This window comes from Crocuta crocuta, unplaced genomic scaffold (genome assembly GCF_008692635.1).
Source record: "Crocuta crocuta isolate KB4526 unplaced genomic scaffold, BGI_CrCroc_1.0 scaffold323, whole genome shotgun sequence".
In the NCBI taxonomy this organism is placed as follows: domain Eukaryota; kingdom Metazoa; phylum Chordata; class Mammalia; order Carnivora; family Hyaenidae; genus Crocuta; species Crocuta crocuta.
In genome coordinates, this window is record NW_027536465.1 from 3055745 (window position 1) to 3073034 (window position 17290).

The 17290-nt window shown below is 55.3% G+C and overlaps 1 protein-coding gene across 1 annotated transcript in view; it reads right to left on the reverse strand.

Annotated features, from left to right (window-relative positions):
• Window positions 1-796: 796 nt before the first annotated feature.
• VWCE (von Willebrand factor C and EGF domains) overlaps window positions 797-17290 on the reverse strand; it is a 27087-nt gene continuing 10593 nt past the window's right edge. The window contains exons 10-22 of the mRNA XM_077748825.1: window positions 16187-16599; window positions 16012-16105; window positions 14697-14779; window positions 12904-12991; window positions 11332-11417; window positions 10072-10189; window positions 9584-9669; window positions 8238-8334; window positions 6768-6850; window positions 5592-5682; window positions 5426-5508; window positions 5012-5102; window positions 797-1774 (exon numbers count right to left, since the gene is read on the reverse strand). Coding sequence (XP_077604951.1) covers window positions 1179-1774; window positions 5012-5102; window positions 5426-5508; window positions 5592-5682; window positions 6768-6850; window positions 8238-8334; window positions 9584-9669; window positions 10072-10189; window positions 11332-11417; window positions 12904-12991; window positions 14697-14779; window positions 16012-16105; window positions 16187-16599 — 2009 coding nt within the window. The 3' untranslated portion in view covers window positions 797-1178. The remainder of the gene's footprint in view (window positions 1775-5011; window positions 5103-5425; window positions 5509-5591; window positions 5683-6767; window positions 6851-8237; window positions 8335-9583; window positions 9670-10071; window positions 10190-11331; window positions 11418-12903; window positions 12992-14696; window positions 14780-16011; window positions 16106-16186; window positions 16600-17290) is intronic.

Here is a 17290-nt window from a genome sequence, read left to right on the forward strand (position 1 = left end):
GCCGCCACATTGGGATCAGGATCTCACTGCTACGCTAGTGTCTGGGCGGGTGCCCCATATGGTACCACTGCAGACACTTCCCCTCACCCCTGCATGTGTGCTGGGCTGGGCGGTGGGGGTGAGGGCTGGGCAAATGTGATGGGGGCTGCCGAAGAAACAGGGTTCAGTGGTGGCCGGCTGGTGACCCGGTCCCCTCCATCTGTCGTGCACACCGGCTGCACCTGCCCAAATCCTCCCCTTTGGGATTGACGATTTATTCCCCAAGCTGCCGGCTGCCGGGAAGGCTGTTGGTGAATCGCTCTCGGCCATCAGCCCTCTTAGGAAACTGCCTGGGCTGAAGGGAGCCGCTTGGCCAAGGTCACACCCCTTGCCTGGATCAACAAGGAGGCATAAAGCCCTGCCCACCCCCCACACCCCCCAATCCAACTCAGGACAACTCTGAAGGGCCGTCCTAGCCTCAATGGGGGTTGGCTGAGGCCCTGGGACTCTGGGAGACAGCCTGTTCCTATTTCATCCCAGAGGCTCCCGCCCAGGGAAACCAACCTATGAAGCCTCCTCCTCCATCCATCTTTGCCCTTTTCAGTTGTAGGAGCCCCCCAACCCCCAAATTAAAGTTAGCAGGTGCTTATATGAGACCCCACCCCGGTTCAGCAGAGGGATTTTTTCCCAAGCTGGCGGGGGCGGGGGGGGAGGCAGGGGGGTGAGATGGGGTGTTAGTTTCCAACCTGTGGTCCTGGAGTGAAGTTTCCCCACCTTTTCCAAAGGCAAGAAGTGAAGGAGCAGGGCAGCCTGGGGGGAGACTGAGACAGCCTTTAATCAGGAAACCTCGGGGAGGGACAGGTGACAGCTGGAGGCACGGTCCCAGGGGAATCCCAGGCCCTCTCCGACTCCTCCCTTCCAGAGCGTGGGGCTCAGCAGCCCTGACCTTCCTCGCAAGTCAGACCAGCGGTGGTGGCCGAGGAGGATGCCGACCATTGAGAATGCCGTTTCCCTCTTCACACGCACATTCCAAACGCTTCTTGGGGACGCGGCTGCACTGGGCCCCGGGAATTTTCCATCCCCCCAGGAGCCCTGCAGAAGCGAGCCTCTGGCGTCACCAGCCTTATTCACCCCAGAGCCACTGGCAGAGCGGTCTGTGTCCAGAATCTCCCAGGCAGGGCTCTGAAGCGGAGGCCTGCTTACCCGGTGGCCTCCTCCTCCCCTGAGGTCCCCGTGAGCCGGGGGCTGGCGCTGGCCGTGGCCTCCAGGGCTGCAGAGAGTCCGGAGGTGGCGGGAGAGAGTCTGTGAGGCCTGAGGGGGGTGGCAGGGGTCTCCGAGGGGCTGGGGGCCGTCGTGGAATGGGCTGACGTTTGGGTCAGGACAGAGGCAGGCGGAGAAGGCCATCTGGTCACCGTCTGAGCTCCAGGTGGGGATGGGGGCTCTGGACTCACAGGAAGCGGCTCAGGAGCCCCCAGAGCGGCTGGAGGTAGAGTGGAGGCTCTTGGAAGGATCAGAGGCCCTGGTGAGGGCTGGGGGCCCCCCGGCTCCCCTGGGAATGTGCCCCCGGACCCCAAACGGGGGAAGGGGGAGGCCCAGGCTCCTGAGGGGCTCGTGGGTAGAGTTTGCACGGTAGTCAGGTTCCTTCTGAGGAGGCGCTGGAGAACGGGGAGCACTGGCCTCTGAGGCAATGATGCTGGGGGGCCCGGGCACGAGCTACAGTTGACGGGGACCTCGGTGTCCCCACGGGGGCTCCGAGCTGCTTTGCCAAACTCCACGGCTTTTCTTTCCAGGGAATCTAGAGAGAAGGGGGGGAAACAAGATGCACATTGGTTTTCCTCGATGGCCGAGGCAGCTATGGGATGAGCTGCCCCGGGGACAGAGGCCTCTCATGCCTGGTAAGGACCAGCTGGCCCTTGCCTCCAGGGAGAGACCGAAAGGGAACCTAGCATGGAGGGGGGCAGTCCCCAAAGTCACTCTGCCAGGCATCGGCTCTGTGACTTTGTATAAGGCCCACAACTCCCCTGGGCCTTGGTGTCCTCATCTGTAAAATGGGCATCATTGCGACAGACAGGGGCACTCTGAGGACTGAACGAACGGCGCATGGGAATCTCAGCCTAAACCCGGGTGTTAAGGATGGATGGTCGTTGGGTGATAACTATGTGTCCGTGTGCGTTCATGGATTGCAACGAACAGGATGTTCACAGCAGGGGAGGCTGTACCATCTGCTAATTTTGCTGTGAACCTAAACTTGCTCTAAAAAATAAAGTCTATTAAAAAAAAAACTTTTTGAAGTCTCAGCCTGGAGCCTGGCACATCATAAGGGCTTGACACATGGGCAGAGAACAAGCAAAGGAAGAGGCTTAGGCTGTGAGAGCAGGGAATGAAGAAGGAAGAGTATTAGAGAAACGTATGATCATAAAACCCGGAATGATTACATTAAAAAATTTTTTTTAATGTTTTTATTTATTTTTGAGGCGGGAGACCGAATGCAAGCAAGGGAGAGGCAGAGAGAGAGACACACAGAATCCAAAGCAGGCCCTAGGCTCTGAGCTGTCAGCACAGAGCCTGATGCGGGGCTCGAACTCACAAACCACGAGATTATGACCTGAGCTGAAGTCGGACACTTAACCAGCGGAGTCACCCAGGTGTTCCTGGAATGATCACATTTTAAAACTCATCCGAAGGACGGTCACACAACTCTAAATATACCCAAAGCCACCCAACTATATGCTTTGAGTGTGTGAATTGTATGGTGCATGAATTGTATCTCAAGAAAACTGGTTTTTTTATTACTTATCAAAAGGAAACAATTCATATTCTATTTCAACAAAAAGCGGCTTCTCCCGAAAAGGGGCTATTGTTAGGAAGAGGTGCCTGGCGAATGTAGCCAAAGGTGGTGGGCCCCGGAAGGAGGGGCCAGGCTTTCCCTTTACCTCCTTGGGCCTCTGTTTCCCCATCTGAAGGCAAGAGAGCACGGGCTAAGGAATAGGGGAGACATGGGCTTGAGCTCAACACCACCAACTAGAGCGCAGCCTGAAGACAGAAACCTAACTTCTCTGAGCCTCCGTTTGCCCATCTCCAAAATGGAGATAATCGGGGTAGCCGTGATCGAACGTTCTGGGGAGCAGTTAAACAGGGTAATACAGGTAAAATGCCCCGTACACTGTCTGGCATCATGCTAACGATGAAGCCCTGGACTGAAGGGGGAGTAAGAACCGCCAGGCTGCCGTGGGCTTTGTAGCGGGTTAAGGGAAGCAGGATCTATAAAATCCTCAACAGTTCCCACTGTAGTGGCTGGAGGGGCTCAGGATGCTTCCAGCCCCACCGACCCTGACTGTGGCTCTGCAGACCTGAAGAACCACCCTAAGTGTGGAGGATCCTCCTCAAAAGGTCAGAGGAGTTAAGTGGGTATTTTATACAAGAGGAAACGCAGGCCACACATTGGTTGAAAAATTCACGGTCTTCTTGGAAGTTTAGAAAAACACATCCTCTGGTGTGGGGCGCCTGGGTGGCTCAGTCAGTAAGTGGCCAACTCTTGGGTTTCAGCTCAAGTCACGACCTCATGGTTTGTGGGTTCAAGCCCCACGTTGAAGCATGGAGCTTCAAGAAGGGAGCCTGCTTGGGATTCTCCCCCCCTCTCTGTCCCTCCCCCAATAGCGTGCTTGCGTGCGCGCGTGCTCTCTCTCTCTCTCTCAAAATAAATAAACATTAGAAAAAAACATACAATAGCCACACTTAAGGTACTTTACGGACATGTTAAATTGGAAAAATTAAATTGAAGACACACAGTGTAGAGTCACAGGACGTGTGGGGAGCCGGCAACCCCACGGTAAGTGTCCTCTCTGTCGAGCAGCCCTGCCCGGTGACGCGCCGCCATGTCACCGGGGTCCCGCTCCGCTCCCACCGCCCCATGGCCCCAGACTCCACCTGCTAAACACAGGGCCCCCACACAACTCACAAAAGGTGAGAAAAACAGTTGTTGGACCCAAGATTTTTCACAGCAGGTCCATTATGTGGACCTTGCATTAAGAAGCAAGAAGTCGTCCAAATGTCAGCTTAGAAGTCGGAGGGTGAGCAAACCAGAGGATCTGGGGGCTTTTTACAATGGCCAGCCGTGGGCCGCGTTGGTCCTTCAAAACCGCATGCGACAGCACTTGGTCCAGCGCCTGTCTACACCTCTGCAGTAAGAGCCACACGGATGCACACTCGCCATGGAGTGGACAAAAACCTGAAAATAGTTTTCAGCAGTCAGGACAACGGAGGAGCTAAATGCGTCAGCTCTGGGCTCAAATCCTGGCTCTCTCCTGCCAGTCAGCTACGTGCCTGGAGCGCGTCACCCCACCTCTGCGTGCCCCCGTTTCCTCACCAGGAAAATGGAGATGGTAACACCTTACCTCTAGCAGTTGCTGTGAAAAGGAAATAAAACAAGACACATAAGAAGTTTTCGATACATACGAATGATTATTCTCCCGCAAAGCTGATTTCAGTTCCTAAATTGCGGTTTTTTTAGAAAAGGGAGAAAACCGAGAAAGATTAAGAAAGGAGGTAATGGGGGTGCCTGGGTGACTCAGTCAGTTAAGCGTCCGACTTTGGCTCAGGTCATGATCTTGCAGTTCGTGGGTTCGAGCCCTGCATCAGTCAGTCTCTGTGCTGACAGCCAGCTCAGAGCCTGGAGCCTGTTTCAGATTCTGTGTCTCCCTCTCTCTCTGACCCTCCCCTGCTCAAGCTGTCTCTCTCTCTCTCTCTCTCATTCTGAAATAAATAAAATATTTTTAAAAAATTTTTAAAAAAAGGAGGTAATGAAGGAAAAGGGACACCCTTGTGACAGATGCGGCCCCAGGGACGCTGGATGAGGGTGAGGAAGCCCAGGCTCGTCCTCGCTGCGCACTGGTGGGGTGACCTTGAGCAAGACGTGGTCCCTCTCTGAGCCTGGGTTTCTCGCATCCAGCCCTTCACACGTTCTACGTTTCTGGGAAGAGGAGCGAAATGCAAGTGGACAGTGGAGAAGCCCCAGGGCCCGAGGCCCACTCACCTAGACAGGAGGGACAGCAGTGGCCAGGGGGCGTGGAGGGGTCCGAGCAGGCCGGCTGACAGGGCACCTTCTCGCAGCTCACCTCTCCCAGCTGGGGAAGCACGGGGACTCACGTGAGGAAGCCCAGAGTATCTCCCGTCCCAGAACAGCACCCCACGCGCCTCTCACACCCACAGAGAGACCCCGGGACAGAGGCTGAGCAGGTGAAGACAAACACCACGGGGGTGCTTTAAGGAAGCCACAAAGAGGGAGGAGACTGTGGAATCCGGAGGCATTCTGGCTGGTCCTGAAAGCTGGGAAGGCTGGAGGAAGATGGGCTCACGTCGGCTGAGGGGACTCACAGTTCAGCAGAGGGACAAAAAGGAAGAAGCCGTCTGTGGCCAGGCAGCTCCTGAGTCCCCAGGCCCAGCTTACCTGGCACGTGCACTGGGTACACGGCTCATCGTCCAAGGTGAACACCTGGCCGTTCACCACCTTCCTTCCCTCGTAGTTGCAGTCTGCAGGGGGGGCAGAGGGGACCGGGCCATGAGAGCCGAGGCCCAGCTGGGAGCCTGGGAGGCGGGGTGCTGTTCCCACTCACCTCTGCAAACTGGGCAGCATTCTCCGTCAGGGTGGAAAGGGTAGGTGCAGGCGATGGGGCAGTCCACGGGGGAGCAGGCCACCGAGCCCAGCTGCGGGACACAGAAAACACACAAGGCCCTTGGCTCTGGGCAGCTGCTGGGACAGCCGGGAAGGACAGCCACGTAACCACTGAGTGGCCATCGGGGCCGCCGCCGTGGGGGAAGAGGTTCATTCATTCACTCAGTTAGAGTCTGTCTTCTCGACAAAACGCAAGCCCCACAGAGCGAAGGGCGTGGCCTTGACCATGCAGCTCATCCGTCAACAGGTCCCTGCTGACCAAACCCACAAACTACCCAGGAAAGGTGAGCACCAGAAACCGAGGAGAAAGAAGGGCCCAGAAGCTTGAAGCTCCCCCAAGCACGTGAACGAAAGGGCCACTCAGCAGAGCCAGACCTCCACCCTGAGTTTCTCTGTTTCTGTAGACCTTGTCCTTTCCACTCGGCATCCTGACTCCACGAACCTCGGGCGTTGCCAGGGTGACAAGGAGTAGGACTTCCCCCCTCCGCCCATTCTCCAAATACTCAGTGATGTTAACTATCTCACATGCTTTTTCAGACCAAGAGGCAGCCTGACTTAGGGACAAAAATACACTTCCTAGAGCCCAGACTCAGATACTAGGATTCGATTCTTGGCATGTCAGCGGACCAGCGCGAGGATCTTAGGGAAGGACTTCTCTCTCTGTGCCTCAGTTTCCTCACCTAGCAGAGGGACATGACCGTGGCACCCACCTCAGAAGATCCTCCCGAAGATTAACTGAGCTCATGCAAAGAAAGGGCCGGGACCTGGGCGGGCATACACCAGAGCTCGATAACGTGAGTATATCACAGATTCTAGCTCAGAGTCCCGGGCCTGAGCCCCTCACCTGCACCCTCAGCGAGCATGCACGCACTTACTACGGGAAGCCCCCCGGGACTCCCCCTGGTCACCCAGAAGCAGAGGACTTCTGCTGGGCAAGCTTAAAAATATTTCTCTGGCCCTGGGTAAAGATTCACCCTTGGTAGGGCCACCTGTCACCGTGCCCCAGGGTGGCTTTCCTCTAGGAAGGCTCTAGATTATGCCTCCAAGGTTCAGGAGCAGGGGTCAGTGGCATCTGTGGAGTTTCCACAGACAGGGGTCAGGTCCGGGTGGTCCATACCAGGCAGATGCAGCTCAGACACGGATCCAGCACGGATGGGAAGGTCTGGTTGTTGTAGAAGATTCTGCCTGTGTAGGTGCAGCCTGCCAGAGAGAGCACGGGGTGAGCCAGCCAGCCAGGAAGGAGGCTGGTGACCAGGTGCCTGCCAAGGATGAAGGTCCACGAGTTTTCTGGGGAGCAAAGGTCAGGCCAGCCCCAGGCAGCCACCGCGGGGTTTGCCGAAGAGAGAGAGCACAGGTCTGGAGTGGGTGCATACTTTTTTTTTTGCCCTGGATTTAGCAGAGGGGTCAGAGTGTCTCTACTTCCAGGGAAAGAAGCCCCTCACCAGGCAAGATCAAGCCAGGGGGACTGGGAGACACAACCTGAGTGCCCTTCCTCCCACCCCCAGCCAGTCCCCGCCTTCCAGGACATTCCCCCACACTGCCCCCCTCCATTTCCCCAAGCCCGCAGAGGCCAGATCTGAGCACTGCCACCTCGATGACATTTATCACATTCTAGTACCTATAAAAGCAGGTGACAGGAGAGCAGAGAACTCTTTTATCATGCATATATATTATATGTATTATTTGTTACATATAGATACATGTTACAGATACGTTACCTGTAGATACAGATATTTATGTTATGAAAAGAGACTAAAAAAACAAACCATGAGGCTAAAGGCAATAAGGGGCCCTTTGTAATTGTTTTTATTTTTACTTTCTGTATCTTCTTCAGTCAAATGTTACTTTTGAAACAACGGAACAGGTAAAAGTTAATATAAACAAAAAAGTTTCAGAGAGCCTGGCTGGCTCAGTCGCAAGAGCGTGTGACTCTTGAACTTGGGGTTACGAGCTCACGCCCCACGTTGGGTGTAGACATTATTTTAAAAAAAATTTTTTTAAATCTTGAAAAAAGTATCATTTTTTAAAGTTTATTTATTTTGAGAGAGTGACCTAGAGAACACGCATGCAAACGGACAGAGAGAGAAAGGGAGAATCCCAAGCAGGCTCCTCGCTGTCAGCACCGAGGCTGACACGGGGCCCAATCCCACGAACTGTGAGATTATGATCTGAAATCAAGAGTCGGATAGTCACGTGACTAAGCCACCAAGGTGCCGCAAAAAAAGTATCATTTTTCTATCCTCTCACTGTTTCCTGTTTCACGGGTATGAATCTTTGTCACACACAGCCTCCCCCCAACCAAGGCTACAAACTCAGCATATCTATCTGCTTCCAGCACCCAGACAGGGACTGCCTGGGGCCAACGGCTTTATGTCTCCAAACCCCCACTTTCCTCCTCTGTAAAATGGGTTTCTCCCGTGGGGGTGTTGTGAGGCTGACTGGAGATAAAGCCTGTGTCTGGAGAAACCTGGGGGGCAGGGTGAGCCCAGATGTGGGGGGAGAAGGGGAGGCGGTACGCCGAGCATCCCTGCCAAGGGGAGCGGCGAGGGGGATGGCGAGCTGTGTGGCCCCGCAAGCAGGAAATTACCTGCTGAACAGTCGGGACAGCACTGCCCAGGGATCCGAATTGGGTGAGGGCAGGAGTCCACACAGTCTGTCTTCTTGCAGCTCACTGAGCCATCTGCCTGAAGGAAGGAAGAACTTCACCAACACCCCACCTGAAACANGGAGGGCACCATGATGCAGCTGGGTCATGCCAGGTCCCCCCACACAGAGGACCGGCTCCCTGGGAAAGGGGGTGTGAGCCTTCCAGGAAGGCTCCCCTATCTAAGGAGAAGGAAGGTCAGAGCGGGGGTTTCAGTCTCCTTGGCTCCCCGTCCTTCTCTGGCAGCAGCCAAAGCTCACCACCACCCCATCCAAATTCTTCTCAGCTTTTCCCCGGAAGCCCGGCCCACCCCAAACCTATAGAGTACAATAAAATCCTATTTTTATAGAAAACTATTCCACCGGAAATGTCTATTTCAGAAGACAAAAGCGCCACATATGGTTTCTTTTCTTCCCCCCCAGAATCTGCACGTTCTCAGACCATGAGTGCCCGGAGTCAGTCCTAAGGGGGGAAGGCGGCGGATGCGTCCTCCTCCCAACGGCAATTCCAAGGAAACGTTTCCAAGTTCTGCAAGGGTCTAAGGCTTTTTAACAAATGGCTCATCCAAGGTGCTTGGAGGCTGTGTGTGTCACACGCCAGGGTGCACACGAGTCACCCGGGGATTAAAATGCAGATTCTGAGCTCCGGGGTTCTGAGCCACCTGGAGACCATGGGTGTCCAGCAAGCTCCCGGTGATGCCGAGGACACTGCGGGTGCAGGGACCTCATTTTGAGAAATAAAGCTCTAAGCTCCGAGGGGTTCATTAAGAACTGGGAAGAGAAGCCAACGTGCATGCTTAATGAGCTGAAAGCAAGCGTTTCTCTCAGTAAGTGGCTGTGTTGGCATCTGGGTCAAGTTGACTGTAAAGCTTGAGCACCCTCTCCTTTATCCGTTTCTGATGAGCTGAGGTCACAGATTCACATTCCCGAAGGAAACACTGCAGCTGCACCGGAAAGGCCTGTGCCGCTAAGCCGCAGGCTGCCACGCCGCTTCAGTCATCCATGCCCGGGGAAAACCCACTCTTGGGACCCCTGAGTCCCCGTGAGCCACGTGTCATACCCCATCTAGGCGGGCTGCCGAGCTCCGCTGTCCTGGACGAGCTACCGAGGACAGAATAAACTGGGTCCCGGACCTTTCCCTGACCACGGAAGCTGCCAGCAAGGGAGGGAGACAAGGCGCGGGCTGAGGCGGCCCAGCTTCTAGAGCAGCAGGGGTGCCCGGCGGGGAGGCCCAGGCAGGGCAGAGGGGCAGCCGGGGAAGCAGCTGAAGGCGTGCACGCTGTCATTCACCTGGCAGATGCATAACTCACAGGGGTCACCGGGAGACCAGATCTGTCCAATCGGAAACTCAACCCCGTTGTCGTCGAGAGCGCAGCCTGGCCGGGGGACAGTGAGGGAGAAAGCACGGGTGGTCACGGGTGCCGAGGAGGGTGCTGAGCGCCAGCCCGACCTACAGCAGCACCCCACCAGGGCCGGCCCCCTCTGCTCGCTCACGCTGCGCAGGCGGGTTCCGGGTGTCCGTTGGGCCACCTGCTGGGCCCGGGGGCTCCCTCAGTTAGTGCATCTTCCCTCCAAACGTGTGCCCGGTACACACAGTCACCTCACACAAACACACTTAACCTTCGGACCCATAACCACACACACTCACGCACTCACACAATCACCACAAATATACACATACACACTCACAGAGACATACACACACTAAGTCTTTGCGGGCAAAGTCAGCCTCCCTCCTGGAGGACATCGCCCCGGGACACGGGGCTGGGGGCCCTCACCTGTCATGGGTGTGGGCTCCCGGCAGCTGAAACAGCACTGTCCAGGGCCCAGCCACCACTCCTCCCGGGGACAATCCAGTTCCGGACAAGGTGTGAAGGAACATTCCACCTCCCCGTTCTGGAAGAGAACCCAGGCACATGGGCCACTGAGGGCAGCTCCTCGGCCCTGGGCCATCTGAGAGCTGAAGAAGAGGCTGGCAGGTGGCTGTCACCCTCCAAAAAGAGACAAAGAATCTCCAGGGATGGGGGTGGGGGCGGCCGGGAGCATGTTCTGCGATGTCCCAATGTTGGGCCAGGGGTCTCCGCTTGCCCGGGCCGCAGCCCCAGCGCCTCTTCCCTTCCCTTCTGCAACAGCCACCTGCTCTCACCCCCGTGTGCCCTCACCCTGCAGCCACAGAACGTTCTCGTGCACCAGCGCGATCGCACGGCTCCACCACCCAAACCTGTCAGGAGCTCAGCCAAGGCCAGAGCCCTCAGCCCGAGTCTGCGGGAGAGGCTGTGAGGCCCCCTCCTCCCCACGACCCCTTCCTCTAAGTACTGCCCTTGGCTCACAGGGGCCGCCGAGTCCTCCAAGCGCCTGGAGGGTTCCTTTACCCCTTGACTCCACTCCCCGGCTCTCTGACCTCTGCGCACACCTTTCTCTGCCATGCAACTCCCTCCAGAGCTCCCTGTGGAGTGGAGTCGGCCTGAGGTCTTTACCTGGCCCCTCCCTCTGCCCCTGGCTGGCCCCTCCAGAGCATTCTGAAGATGACGTACACAAGATTCCTGCCCCAGGCCCTGCTTCTCGGGCCCCAACTCAAGCACAGTCAGTCCCCGTGTGCAGTTCTGCTCTGGCCTGCAGTCCCCCGCACTCTGTGTCCCAGCCAGCAGGGACACATCAGCCCGGTGACCCTGCCTCAGCTCCTCTCCTCACCCCTCCGGTCTCAACTTAGCATCCCTCCCTCCAAGAAGTCTTCCCTTCTGGTTAGGAGCCCTGGTCACTGTGGGCTGTGGGCTCCCTGAAAGAGGGGACTGGGGCTGTCTTGCACTTAGCTCTGTCCCCAGGATTCGGCATTGCTCTGGGCACTCAGTAGGTGCTCTATAAATAGCTCTGCTGCAGGGTGAGCTTCAAGGAGACCGTGGGCAGGCCTTGGTGAACGCAGGTCTTCTTAATGCCTTTGCTGCCTCAGTCTCCCTTCTGCCGGATGGCAGCGCCTAGTCTCCCAGTCAAGGCCTGCCGGGGAAGTCCTGCACCCTGCCCCTCGCCCCGCACCCCCCTACCTGGCAGACACAGGTGGTACACTCGTCACCATCCACATTGAACACAGCCCCATCTGCGTACCAGCGGCCGTGGAAATAGCATCTCACTGCGGAGGAGAAAGGGAGAGGCAGCTCAAGGTCTGGGGGCCAGGGCAGCTAAGGAGAAAGGGGAACAGTCTGGGGGGGGCTCGGGAAGCTAACACTCCCACCATGCCCTCCAGCATACCCCCCACTCAGGGAGCCAGCCGCTCCCCTCCAAACCCTTGGCAAAAAAATCAGCTGTTACTTCAAAACTGATGGAGAATGAATCATATGTAAAATAAGGCCCTTAACCAAAAAGGGAGGGATCCCTGAATAACTAAAGGGTAAGAAAAAAAGAAGAAATGAAAAGAGACTGATGGCCCAGACACCCCGGACAAGGTCTGGGACAAATGGTATCCCCTGGAGGCGGGGAGGGGTCAGTGAGAGCGCCCCCCTATGGATAAAAACAGCCTAAAAATGGCCCAGGCCCACCTGGCTTGGTCAGACTGACCTGGGTTCAAATCCCAGCTATGCAACTCACTAGGGAGGGACTCAAGGTGACATACTTAATTTCTCTAAGCCCCAATCTTCTCCTCTGTAGAATGGGGTTGATAAGAGCTGAAAACTGCTCCTACTTCATAGGCAGAACATTACCTGTTCAGAAATGTCTTAGCTAAAAATAATATTTAAAAGTTAAGAAAAGAATTTTTTAGGGGCACCTGGGTGGCTCAGTCGGTTAGGCGTCCGACTTCAGCTCAGGTCATTTATTTCATGGTGCATGGGTTCGAGCCCTGCATTGGGCTCTGTGCTGACAGCTCAGAGCCTTGAGCCTGCTTCAGATTCTGTGTCTCCCCGCCTCCCCCCTCTCTTTCTCTCTCTCTCTCTCTCTGCCCCTCCCCTGCTCACACTCAGTCTCTCTCTCAAAAATAAATAAACATTAAAAAAAAACATTAAAAATAAATAAAAATTTAAAAAAGAATGTTTTGAAGAACACCAGCTTTGAAATCAGGCAGCCTTGATTTCAAGTTCTGTTCTTATATTAACTGGTCGTTATGTCTCTGGGCAGCAATGACTTCCGTGAGCCTCAGTTTCGTCATCTATGAAATGGGCCTCTGAATAGGACTCCCTCAAGGCTGTGCCACATGGATTTCATGAGATCAAGGGCTGGCAAGCAGCAGCACAGAGCCATCAGGGAACATTCGTGATGATGATGAGGTCATCCCAGGAAAAGAGAACCACATTTTTAACAAAGGACCAACTCATTAGTGGGGAAGTGGGAGACGCCCTTCCAGTCTCAAGGGCCGACTCACAACCCTTCCTGGCTGTGTGGAAGGCGCCGCCTAGGGCAAGGGGCAGGCTGGGCTGTGAGCCCAATCTAGCATTCTAAAGCACTTTGCACATAGTAGGCGCTCAATTAAACTGGTGCTTTGAAATGCTTCACTTGATCTTTGTTTCTGAAGCAAAAATCAGTCTCCTTCCTCTGCTCCACTCACCCTCGCTCCCAAAAACCTCGCTCCCAAAAACACACACAGAAGCCAAATCCCCTACCCCGAACCCCAGATGCTCACTTACCTGGAACACAAGTACAGCAATCTGACTTCAGGGAGGTGTGACAGGGGCCAGGGGGACACTCAGGGGAGATGCAGGACACATTTCCTGCCTGCAGAGGGGAGAGGTGGTGGTGGGGGAGGGGCAGGGGGAGGAGGGGAGCCAGGCCCGGAGGCACCCTCAAGCTCAGTCCCTATTTCACACCACCCCTCAAGCTTCCTGTCCAACACCAAAGCCTCCTAAAGGAAGCCATCCAAAACCTTTGAATGCCACCTTGGTGACAACAAGGACAGTGTGCAGGGACTCAGTTCCTGGCATTTGCTACAGTGTGGCGAGAACATCCTCCCACAGCACATAGAAGCTTCTGGAAGGACGCCGGGAAGAGGCGAACAGAGGTTACTCCACCAGAGATGCCTTCCTGTGCATCTGAGTTTTGAACCACATGACTATTGGCTATTGAAAAAATTAAATTTAAAACTTAAATTTTTTATTTAAGAATTTTTTGTAATGTTTATTTATGTATTTTAAGAGAGAGAGAGAGAGTGTGTGTGTATGTATGTGTGTGTGTGTGTGTGTGTGTGTGTGTGCGTGCGTGTGAGCAGTGGAGGATCAAAGAGAGAGGGAGGGTGAAAGAGAATCCCAAGCAGGCCCTGCCCTGTCAGCACAGAGCCTGACATGGGGCTCGAACTCACGAACTGTGAGATCATGAACTAGCCAGAACCAGAGTCATGTGCTTGATGGACTGAGCCACCCAGGCACCCCTTAAAACTTAATTTTTAAAATTGAAGTTGAGGCAAAAAAAATAATAATAATAATCCTCCTGCCTCTGGAGCTGCCAGAGGTGACCTGCAATGTTTGCTCCTCCTCTAACAAGTCATAAGACTTTGGACACTGCCCATCATCTCCCTGAGCCTCAGTCTCCCTATCTGTGAAATGGGCTGGAAGCGGCGCCTCCGTCGGGGGTTGCTAAGGATACCCACAATGACATGATGCACGAAAGCACTTGGCCACTGCGGCCACGTGTGCGTGTGTGTGTTGTGTGCGCGTGTGTGGCACACAGGAAGGGCCCAGTAAAGGGCCGTGTACATGCCTTACCCCCCCATCTCACACTGCAGCCTCCATGGTCACTGCCAGGCAGTGAGGGTTGGTGGACAGAGCCCAGGCCTTGGATACAGACAGACCTCAGCTCAAACCCCAGCTCTTGCCACCTCCCAGCCTTGGTCTTTTCCTCTGTAGAACAGGGACAGGAAAGCCAACCCAGACAAGGTGCCAGGAGTCTTGGGTAAGGCGATAGATGGAAAGCCCCAAGCTCCGTGCCTGGTGCACACGGAGTGTTCATAACCAAGTCTGCGTGACAGCACCTGGCAGTGTCCGGAACACAGTAGGTGCTTAATAACTATTCTTAGACAAGTGACTTTGCCTAATGCAAAATAATACTCTTACTCTAAGCAAGCGGACTCTGGTAATGAGCCTCCTCCCTCTCAAACATGGATACCTTTATTGTGCTGGCAAATATTTTGCCTGGAGAGAAAAACAGCCTCCCTGGTGGGAAGTTTCCAAGGGAGTTTCATCCCCTCCCCTTCCTAGACAGATGGATGCTGTGTGCCCGTTGGCTCTTTCCTGCCCAGCAGAGGCCTCCCTGACTCCAAGACCCCCACGCCTTTAAATTTGACAGATTCCGACCCAAATCCACAAGCTGGGAACTCTCCTTCCATTTGACAAGCCCACCTTTAACACCCGATCTTTCCCTCTTCCGCTCAAACCCCCAAAGGTTAGGAAAACACCCGCGCCCACTCCGGGGCTCTTGTGAGGCTCACCAGGCAGACACAGACAGTGCAGTTCTCACTGGCAGGTGAAAACACGTCCCCTTCAGCTCGGATGACGCCACTGTGAAAACAGCCTTTGAAAGACAAACAGGAGCGGAGGCATCAGGCCTCTTCAAAGCAGAGGAAGCTTGAGATCTCATTACTTTTCCAGGCAAAATGTACCTGGAACCTTCTCTCACTGGCCAGGATGCCTCTGGAGTGGCAGATCCGGGCACCCAGAACTGTGCAGTCCTAGGAACCCCCAAGAGGTAAGCAGGAGACACCCGCAGAAGATGGCCCAGGAGGGGCTCCATTTGTGTCTGTAAAGCTAGAACCACATTGAGGACCTGGCATATTTTTCCCATAAGACAGGAAAGGCCGCCAGACAGCTCTGGGTTCAAAATCTGGCCTGTCCATTCATTTACCTCAGTGACCTTGGACATGTCACTTAACCTCTATGGACTCAGTTGTCTTTATCCAGGGGACTTGGAGGGACCCACGGCCTCAGCAATAAGGTGCCCAGGCATTGGCAATCAGGGCTCACAAAAGAGTAGGAACGAGGGAAAAGGTCACGGTCATCCCCAACAGATCACTAAGTCTATTCTCATTCTAACCCTTAGGAAGATGTCTTCACTGCTGCTCTAATCGCAGTAGCCTCGACATCTCATCACCGGAGCTGAACACAGCGGTTCACCCCCACCCCCACCCCCACCCTGCAGCCCCGATCTACTGAAGGAGAAGCTGCATTGTAACAAGATCCCAGGAATTCGAGTGCAGAGTGAGTTTTGAGAAGCTCTGTTTGAAGGACTCATTAAGATTTAGGGTCGTATCCTAACAGCAGTGGGAAGCCAGTGAAAAAGTGTAGGCAGATCATAGGAGGGAATTGAAAAGAAGACAGAATTCATAAAGGATCACTCCTCTGGCCATAGGAGGGGAGTTGGTATAGGGGAGGGGAGATCTGGAGAAGGTAGATGTGGAGGAACTCACTGAATGAATGAATGAATGAATGAGGGTCAAAAAGGATCCCCAAAAGATGGAAAGTTCCACTTGAGGGAAACCACAGCATAGACCAGTGGGTCTCAAAGTGTGGTGCCTGGACCAGCAACTTCAGCCATCACCCGGGAACTTGCTGGAAATGCAAATCCCCAGGCCCTACCCCACGCCTAATAAATCAGAAGCTCTGGGGGTGAGGTCTCCAGATTCTAATGATTCAGGTGGTTCTAATGTACCCCAAAGTTAGAGAACAGGCTTCCAGCTGCAGAAGGGCTGGGGGAGGAAGGAAGAGGGCCCTGCGGGGAACTCTTAGCCTCCCCAGACCAGCTCCCACCTGTGCACGACGGGCAGCAGCCTCCCTCTTTGGAGGGAATCGGGTGGGAACAAGCAGCTTCACACGGCACCTTTTCACAGGTCACCTCCCCGTTCTGGAAGCAGAAGAGGACTTCCAGCCATCACGAGGCCCTGGACACTGGACCCAGGCAGCCCCCAGGACCCCTCCCACCTACCTGGCACCAGCACTGGGAACACCCAGCCTCTGTCCAGCGGCTTCCTGACTCATACGTGGCTCCCAGGTGCCAACAGGCAGAGGACCCTGGTGCCAGCTGCGTGGCTGCTGGGCCCCTGGGCAAGGAAGGGGTCACCTCCTGTAGTTGCGAGGGAGGTCCCAGGGTCCCCAGGAGGGAGGCACGGGGCATGGGAGTGGCCACCAGGGTAGCTGGCGGCCGAGTGGGTGGTGCAGGGGTGGGAGACAGCAGGCTGGTGGTCCTGACGCCAGCTGGGGGCCCTGGGGCCCCGGAAGGAGGGCTGTGTCCAGGGGAGAGGGCAGGCCGGCCCGCCTCCGGGAGCAGCAGTAACATCTTGGGCGGGGGCTGCAGGGGCTGCAGGATGGCGGAGGGCGCCAGCACGGCTTTCGGGAAAGCTGAAATGGAAGCGTGGAGGGGTCTCTGCGGGAGGCAGCAGCAGGGCAGGAGGCGAGACCACAGCCCACCACCAGTCACTGAACGTCTGCGGGCCAGTTTTTCTTCATCAGGTAAGAGTCTGATACCCCCAAGTCACGCTAGGCCAAGGGGCTACCGTGACCATCACACAAAGCTGAGGGGAAAGCACCACAGGAGCAGGCCCAAGTGACAAGTTGGGAGTGGGTCCGCTGCTCGCCCACCCAGAAGTGGCGTCCCAGGAGCGGACGCTGGGGCTCGGGATGAAGGAACGGCCCGGGGAAAGCTTGCTGTGGACTAGAAAGAGCATCTTCATCATTTGGGTGGCCGGAGGCGCATGTGTATAGGCACACTGGCAGAGTGAGCAGATGCCACATTGTCCCAAGTATCCCTGGGAGCCCAGGTGACTGGGATTCCTGTGTCATAGGCTCCTCTTTTCCGCCCCTTTTACCATTTGGGGGGAAACAAAAGGGTTAGGGAAATAGTAAAATGACAAGGAAGGACGAATGGGTAAAGAAGTAGAAGAAGTGAGAATGAAAGTGAAGAGTTGGAAATAACAAAATGAATTGGAAAAGAATGGGTAGAAAAGGAAAAAGGCCCAGCCCTGGGAGGGCAGGGCTAAGGCAGGGGCGTGGCTTGGGTGGGGTGGGGGCGTGGCCTGGGCCACAGGCCTTA